Genomic DNA, 9,128 nt, shown 5'->3' with positions numbered 1-9,128 from the left:
AATAACATTATCTCTAAAAATGCAGCCACACAGTAGGATAGTTTGGGAAGTCACTGGGATTCTCCTCAGGATCTATGACATCCCCTATCTTTTTCTTTTATTTGGACTCCTGAAATAACTGTTCCTATTTGAGCCACTCTCACTTGCCTTTTTTTCCACGTCCTACCTTGAAAACCTAAACTTTGAATTCTTGAAGACTAGAACCATTGATCATTATCGAGAGTTTTCTCAAGTGACTCCCGTCATTTGGGATGTAATTAACTATAGGGGCTTGCCTCTATAGGGAACTTGGAACCCAGGTAAAATAAACCCTATTTAATCTTTGTATTAAATAGGGGAATTTGTCGGTCATATATAAAAGGTTCGCAGACCAAACGGATGTCAAAAATCTCTTAGTTTGCAGGATTGGGTCTATCGCTGAGGTCTACACTTATCTCTCGGGAGGGTGTAGTATTCGCGGTATCGGGCACGATTATGCAAACTATCAGACTAATGAGATCCATTTGGTCTCATTTTTTAAAAATTAAAACATACTACTTTTAAAACTCAAACTATATATCTTTTATATTTAAATTAAATCTCAAAAATTATTTTCATATATCATATTTTTCAAATAAATCTAATCGAAAAAAAGTTTGACCGACAAGGGCCTATTAAGTTATGGTGACTAGGTACTTGAAATAGAAATATGCGATCGAGTTAAGTTATAAATTTTGGTTGTCTTGTCTTTTTGATAGTAATAACATCTATTATGAGAATTAGATGTGCATGCATTAATGATATCTCCAATTAGCGTATAACTTAAGCCATTGATCTCACAATTCCCACTATTTAATACGACTGCGTTGCAAGTCCTTATAACTTCACACTAGGAAAAGCAATATATGATTATTTGTACGACTATAAGATTATTTATAAGTTAGCAGATCCACAATGCTGTTTATAGGTTGTTATCATTTTTTCCATGCTCTGTATCAGACTTAATTATTATAGTGTGATTTAGCTTGAAAGAAATATAGATGCTGTTGCGTTCACTGCAGTGGTAATAGTTTATAGTTTTTTTTTTTTCTTTTTCTTTCAAAAATATGCTAAAGATATTATTTTTTAATATAAAAACTTTTCTCTTATTGTAAACTTTCGAACTCTTTACTGGATTCTCTTGGGGCAGGGTGCCTTTATATTACATGATTTTTCCATGGAAAAATTATTCAATGGTTTATTTTGTTCGTTTTTTTAGCAAAACTCCGAGCATTTTTTTCGAAGTCTGCAGCTTAATCTGTTGACTATTCTTTATATGTAGGTGGGGTAGAGCCTTTCTAACAAGAGACTTTTTTCATAATATGGGAGAAAAGATGGGAGACAGTGTTTTACTTATTGTAGCTGAAAAAGACGAAGAGCTTGTTGCTGGAGCTCTTAACCTTGTTGGAGGTGATACTCTGTTTGGTCGATTGTGGGGCTGCCTACCTCGTGCTTATTTTCCAAATCTTCATTTTGAGGCCTGCTATTATCAGGTAAAGGAAGATGCATTTTTGGATCCAGTATGGTTTCTGAATCTCCTTCAAGACCATTATGTACTATTCAATTTATCTGCTAAAGCATGATTATCAGAAAATTTCTCTCTTTATTTAAGAAAAATGCGCCGTTAATTGATAGTAGTAATTACTTAGCAAAATTTAATTTAGTGATGGTAGTTTTGGATAAGAGTCAACCAAACATCCCAAGCTGACAAGGCTCACCACCATCCCTAGGTTGCTTTACTGTAACTTGCAGTTTATTCAGATTTAATATAAAACATTTATGCTTGATTTTATGCAATTTTTGCACTTATTTTATTCATGTTCTACTCATTGTAAGATCCTACAAACAGAGCCATTGAGGCGAGGCTTCCCGCAGGGACGCGGGACGCGGGGCTTCTTGCACGGACGTAGGATGCGAAGCTTCGTACGGATGCGGGAAGCAGGAAATCCCACTGTGCGGGACGTGAAGATGTGGTACACGAAGCTCCCACATTAACGCGGGAAACAGGAAATCCCACTACTGAACTCGTCCATTCCAATTGAGGTCCGGTCCAGGGTGAACCCAGGCTGAGCGGCCTGAGCCAGGACTGTCGCCTGCCCCTTTTCTCTTTCCTTTTTTGCTTCTTCTTCATGTTGGAGCTATTCAGAGTTTAGGGTTATTTTTTTTTTTTTGCGTGTTGATTTTAGATTCCTTTGTCAAGTTTATTCTCCCTGTTTTAGGGTTGTATCCGAGGAGTTGGTGGTGCTCCAACTGTATCCTAATCTGAGGTGGTGATGTATCTTACTCTATCCTCCTCCTTACCCCTTCTCCTTCACTTCCATTAGCAGTTGGCAATCTCCCTACCTTCCTCGCTGTTCGGCCGCCCCTTTTCCGCCATTGTCTTGATGTACATTCTTTCCAATCCGCCTTCCAGCTCCCTATTCCCTTTCAACTTGCAACTGGCCTTATTAACCAGCCCTCCAAGTCGTCCTTTGCAGCTTGTCGGGCCCTCTCCTGCATTCGCCCTTGCTGTCCCATGCATCCAGATCCATCGGGCCAACCTCCAATACCCTTGGATCACACTTTCGAGGAGTTTATTTGTTTCATCCTATGTTTTGTGTTTGTTATCATTTATTTTCTGTTGAAGAGTCATCATTGTAACTGATTTGAATTTCAATAATAACATTTGTGTTTGGGCAACCATGCATCCGATATGTTTTGGGCAACCTAGCATCCGATATCATTTGGTATCGGAGCTAGTCCAACCTAGTTTTATCTTGGGATTTTTATTGAGACCTAACCCTCAATTCCTTCTGTTGATTTTCAAAATCAACAACCCTAAATTAAATTTTTTTGTCCTCTTTCACCTCTCAACTCGAAACTCTACCCATGCCACGATTGAGATACATGCCCCAGCCTTCCCGAGAGGAGATACGACGAGTGATCCGCCGACTTCAGCAGTGGGTTACAAACTTGGAAGATGAAATCCATTGGGAGACCACCATTGACGTGATCTGAAAGGTCGAGGGGGGATCGAGAAGTTATGAAGATGAAGCGAGAAACATAACGCCAGTTCCTAGCAACTTACTACCTCTAAAAGTTGCAGACACTAGCTTTTAAAATGGAGTGACCACAATACCAAGCGACTTCCCTCGCTATCATACAACAATACCAATCCGCCAGTCTGTCACGGCCATAAAATAATGCAAGTACCACGGATTTGGACATGTTGAAGCTGAATGTACAACCAGAGGATTGATCTATTTCACCGAGCATGGCATCATCAAAAAGTTTGGTAAAGACACTGTAGACACTGAAGACAGTGTGGATATAAACAGGAAGAACCCACTTCCAGTTGAGGACAAGATACACTTAGTCGCAGCTGAGCTCGTGGAAGAAACTCCAACTAACTTCATTATAAGTGGCCATTGCAGTTACGAGTTTGAGGAGCCAACATCAGACATAGGGCCCCCACAGACAAGTGGAAGATAAATACTTCAGATCTATAGACCTCCTTCTGAGTTGCCCTATGGCGGGAGGTCCAACATGTCCAAAGAGGAGTCATTATGTCCCATGCCTGGACTATTACAGTGAGTAATTCAGATATTAGAGTCAGCTCTATGGGGCACCCATCAAAAGATTTCCAGACGGGTGGGTGGAACCTGAACTCTGAAATGTGTCCTAGGAACCTCAGGGGTAAGAAAGTTCTTCAATGGGATTCAGGTCCCATTACTGAAGATGTCTCTCTTAAGTGAATGCTAGTGATAGGAGTGCGGCTTGCCATAAATTTCACCCCAGAATTGATTTCTCCTCCCATACCAGTTCCTTAGCTGCACTCAGCCGATTATGAGGAGTGGAAGAATCAAGTTATCCTTGAAATGGCTCGATATCTGAGCAGTGAGAATACTCGTTTACCTATAGTTCAAGTTCAGGGCATTCTAAAGGTGGACAGATACATATTCTGTCAAAATATGTTTTGGAACGACAACGTCTACAAGATCGATCTGTCTGGGGAGTACAATGTCTCAGCCACGCTTAACATTATCGACCTGATACAGTACTATGAGGAACCTGAAGCTTCGATAAATGAAGTTGAAGCTTCCCCAACTCCGGGAGACTGGTGTGGGGTTTCCTACTCTGACGCGGGACGCGAAGCTTCTTGCATTGATGTGGGAAGCGGGAAATCCCGCTACGCAGGATTGTGAAGGCGCGGGATGTGAAGCTTCTTGCACCAACGCGGGAAGCAGAAAATCCATTTACTGAACCCGATCGGTCCAATTGAGGGTTGATCCTTGGTGAACCCAAGCCTAGCGACCTGACGGGGCAGGACTGTCGTCTTCCCCTCTCCTCCTTCCTTCTCTTTTTCTCCTTCATGCAGGAGCTCTTTATTTGTTATTTTCAGAGTTCAGGATTAGTTTATTGTTGTGTGTTACTTTCAGATTCTTTTGTGGAGGTGTTCTCCTTGTTCTAGGGCTGGATCTGAGGGGGTGGTGATGCTCCGACTGTATCCTACTCTGAGGTGGTGTTGTATCTTACTCTATCCTCCTCCCTACCCCTTTGCATTCCCTTCCATTAGCCGTTGGCCATCCCCCTACCATCCCTGCTGACCGGCCACTGCTTTTCTTCCATTGTCTTGTTGTCCAGCCTTTCCAATCCGCCTTCTAGCAGCCTATTACCCTCCAACCTGCAGCTGACCTTACCATCCAGCCCTCCCAGACGCCCCTTGCAGCCTGCTGGTCCCTCTCTTGCATTCACTCTTGCTATCCCAAGCCTCCAAATCCACCGGGCCAACCTCCATTGCCCTTGAGATACACTTTTGAGGTGTTTGTTTGTATTGTCTTATGTTTTGTGTTTGTTATCATTTATTTTCTGTTGAAGAGTTGTTGTCGTAACTAATTTTAATTTCAACAATAATATTTATGTTTCTTTTGTGGTTTGGGCAACTTCCATCCGTTATAAGCCATTTTCTGGCCAAATAAACACAACTGATTATACCGCAATACTTCTTTCCTACTTTGGCTTTATTCTTCTCTTATAAATTTATTACTGATTTTTCACTGCTATTCTTAGATTGCAATCTAACATTAGCTGCCGTGTTTAGCATTAATGGGAAAAAAATACTCATTCTGCTCATCTTGTTATGATGAATACAGAGCATGCCAGTTTTTAATGATCACATTTGCTGGCAATTTCTTTTGCAAACAACTGCTTGAAAATTGTAAATATTTCTTTTGCATTTCAGAGCTCATCATAATTATAATGTTCAGCTATTAAATTTCTGCTGCTGCAATTGTTTATTTACTTGATTCTACTCCTTCCTTCTTAATGTTCATATGTTCAATGAGCTCCAACTTGTAATTTTGGATTACATGGAAATTGAGCTCTATCACATTTTTCTAAGAAGACTTTGAGAAAGTGCAATGTTGGGTAATTCTTAGTGGGAACTGATAATAAAAATTAAAAAAAAAAATGCTGTATATTAAACTGACTATTTTTTTATTTAATATTAGACTTGGCATTTTTTTGCTTGACATTGGGAATTATTCTGAAGGCAATTGAAGCAGCCATTGAGTTAAATCTAAATAAGGTTGAGGCTGGAGCACAAGGAGAGCATAAGATACAACGTGGTTATCTCCCGGTAACAACATACAGCTGCCACTATATCTTGGATGATGGTTTTAGGAATGCCATAGCAGACTTTCTCGTGCGTGAGACAGATCAGGTACATATGTAGCTATTACATAATATTAATATCACAGAGTTGATGACAAATAGTTGGGATGAAGACAAAGATGTTTAGAATGTACATCTCTAAAAGGAAAAAAAAGGTTTTGCATATATTGATTTATACCGGATAATGAATATTTGAGTTTCAGCTTGGCCGAGTGGTAAGTATTTGATTAGTTATTATAGTCTTAAATTCGAACCTTGCCTGCAAAACCAAAGTATATTAAAATGACTGGCTTCACAAAGCATTCTCCAAGTATTTTTTGAAATGTGTTCCACTTTACGGATGAAGAGTGGCAAAACCAAAATTTTAAGGGAAATTTACACACACACACACACAATTCTTTTGTAATTACATATCTAATGCCTACAATTTGTTATTTAGATTTATAACACTTCAATGTCATAACCTCTGCATGAAAAAGGTGTATTTACATACATATCACACAACTCTTATATATTTTGATATCTAACCCCCAAATTTTCATTTTTACATAAATAACACTCAAAATCTTTAACATTACATCAAAAAAACTTCTATTGCTATTTTTCTAAAGGTGAAATACACCTTTTCGTGCATAAGTTTATTACAACAAAATGTTAAAGTGTAAATAGAAAACTTCAAGTATTAGATATGTAAATACATAATAATTGTTAGGTGTATATGTAAATATTCCCTTTTAACAAGTTAGTAATAATGGCAAAAATTTGAGTGTTATGTATGTTGATAAAAAAGTTTAGCTGTTAGATATTTAAATACATGAGAATTGTGTGCTGTGTATGCAAATGCCCCAAATCTTAAATAGGAGTAGTGAAAGAGTTCAACCCAAAGTTTGTAGAATATTAATTTCATTTTTTAATCTTACTCTCTTTGGAATATTAATTTAATTATGAGTATTTCTGCTGATATGATGTGAGTTTTTATTACATTTTTTGTGCATCTAATTATCACCTTCTGGATTGTTGATTGGCTTTGTGCTTCATTTCAGGTCAAACTTGTCATGAAATCGCTTAATGAATCTGGACCCTTCAAGGAGGGTATCGATTGAAACTCTTAACGGCAGAGATGTAAATAGATACATATCAATGTAATTTAGATTAAAACTCCTGCTGCCGCCACCTCAGCTGCTACAGTGTACATAGAAAGAACACAAGAGCCCATTTGAATGCTCAGCAATCTGGCTCACGACATATAATGAACATGGTTTACGTAGAATTAAAATTAATATGTTATTATTTTGAAGTCACTGTGCCATTCTACTGCATTTTTATTTATCATCTAAAGTTCTACTTTTATCCGCTCTTTTCTTATGCATTCATCATTATGTTGTCTGATTAGTTCAATTCTTATGATCCTTTTCTAATTATGGCATTTTTAACCCTTAATGCACCCTATTCACTAGTTAGCGGCGTAATTAATGGCTTGATAATGACTCTTTGATTCGCCATTTTTGCTGATTAATGTTTTTCCCAGCACTTTTTAAAAGATTATATCATCTATTCTCGGTCAAATAAAATGATTAAGTAAGCTATTTATTTGTTTTCTGTTTACTTTGGCCTAAACATGCTTTGTTAGCGAAGCTAGACACTCAGCTATTCATCACATCTGTGGGCTATTAGGCTATCGAAGGGAAATCAGGGAGTCTGACAAACATTTGGTTTGTAGCACTGAATAAAATATCAATATTTATATGCCTTGGTTATAATATATATATGTAATCATGAGCTTCAAAACATTATTTAAATATTCAAATCTCCGTATCCTGAGAGGACAATTACAATAAAATTTATCTCAAATACCTTGCTTGATGAATATAAGCAAGATATTGTCAAGTGGATGATCATTTCCGTTGCACGTGTCAGAGAATGCATGGTGGTAGTTATATTGATTTATAAAATTATGTGAAAAATATAGCACACTTGTAAATAAAAGAAGAGCTAATGAAGGGGATATCTCGAGTATTTATGTGAAAATTTTAAGAGAATTAAATTAAAAGAAATTGCATTTATGACAATATTTAGGTCTTTTTTTTTTCCATCCCACCTTCTGTCAATAGGCAATATTTTGTGTATCTAACTAAATCTCATTATAGAAGTTTGTGTTATATCTCTCTCAACCATAACCCTGACAGTTGAGGGTCTGTTAAGAGCTTTTGTCACTAAATCTACTTTCAAAGGCCTTTCATAAATTGCACCCAATGAATGAAGAAACTTTTGTTTAAAATAGTGTAACCTAAACCTATATAATAAATAGACTCAAAATTAAGACACAGGGCTTAAGCATCAGTTTGTAGTCTTAATCACATGGTCCTTCTGTAAAACTCCTTGGGACTAAAGTTTGTACCTTATTTTTTATATAAGCTTAATCATAGAACTTTAGAAGTACAAAGAAAAGGACCAAAATAAAGGCTCGACCTACAAAACAGAGTGTTAACACAAGTATTTTATGCATCATGCACCAAACCAAGCTTGATGGGAAGAGAGCTAAGTAGGGCATTAGTGCTGCCTAAAGTAGCGTCGGTGGTCTTCATTTTTTCATTTGCTTGATGTCGTTGTCATTGTGGAGTCATAAGTTTGAATTCCATTATATCACCCTTCTCTCCCAATGCTTATCTACTTCAGATCATGTCAATGACCTTGAGAAGTGAGAACTCGGTGATGAAGGAGGACGATAATAATAGAGTCAAACAAAAGAAGAATGTGGGAGAAAATACTTTGATGAGGCAAACCTTATAGAGAGGGCTCCAAAGTATTTGATTGAAGTATAGTCAGTTTTTAAGACAATTTGAAAACACCTCCATGAAGAGAACTTAAAGAAAAGCAAATCCCCTCAACCATAGACTTCAGGTGATATCATCTAGGGTTCAACTTCTCCTATAAAGGTAAACTTTTATAGTTAATTACATTTTAAGTAGTCGAAACTACTTAAAAAAACTCCCGATTAAGATTACCATCTGACTGCGACTTTATATGTGCTTAAAAATACAAGAATTTGATACCGCTGCTAGAAGATTTAAATCCCCGGCCGCTGCTAGAAGAACTTGACATCGACTTTATATATGCTTAAAAATACAAGAATTTGATACAGCTGCTAGAAGATTTAAATCCCCGGCAACGGCGCCAAAAACTTTGACAGCTACTTTATATATGCAATAAAATATAAGATAAATATGGACGTATTAAATATTCAATAATTGTAAAGTCACATCTATCAACGCAAGTATACATATCGCTCAAGTAATATAGGGCTCTAATGGAGTCCTAGATATCGATATCACAGGGAGTAGTTTAGAATTACGGATTAAGGCACAGACTAAGACTTTTAGAAAAGCAAGACTTTAATCACAACAACGACGTTCAATATGCTTATTTGTCACTAATAGGCAATTGAAATAAATAGATAA

At 37.3% G+C, this 9,128-nt stretch overlaps 1 protein-coding gene across 5 annotated transcripts in view; it reads left to right on the top strand.

Annotated features, from left to right (window-relative positions):
* Positions 1–7,020, top strand: part of LOC110029867 — an 87,712-nt gene extending 80,692 nt beyond the window's left edge. For all 5 annotated transcript variants that reach the window (XM_020732339.1, XM_020732340.1, XM_020732337.1 and 2 more), the window contains 3 exons: positions 1,301–1,511; positions 5,549–5,719; positions 6,714–7,020. In XM_020732339.1, the coding sequence (XP_020587998.1) occupies positions 1,301–1,511; positions 5,549–5,719; positions 6,714–6,773 (442 nt within the window). In that variant the 3' untranslated portion in view covers positions 6,774–7,020. The remainder of the gene's footprint in view (positions 1–1,300; positions 1,512–5,548; positions 5,720–6,713) is intronic.
* The last annotated feature ends 2,108 nt before the right edge of the window (positions 7,021–9,128 follow it).

This window comes from Phalaenopsis equestris, unplaced genomic scaffold (assembly GCF_001263595.1).
Source record: "Phalaenopsis equestris unplaced genomic scaffold, ASM126359v1 Scaffold000609, whole genome shotgun sequence".
Taxonomy (NCBI): domain Eukaryota; kingdom Viridiplantae; phylum Streptophyta; class Magnoliopsida; order Asparagales; family Orchidaceae; genus Phalaenopsis; species Phalaenopsis equestris.
Note: the sequence above shows the minus strand (reverse complement) of the source record. Positions and strands in the feature narration are given on the sequence as shown.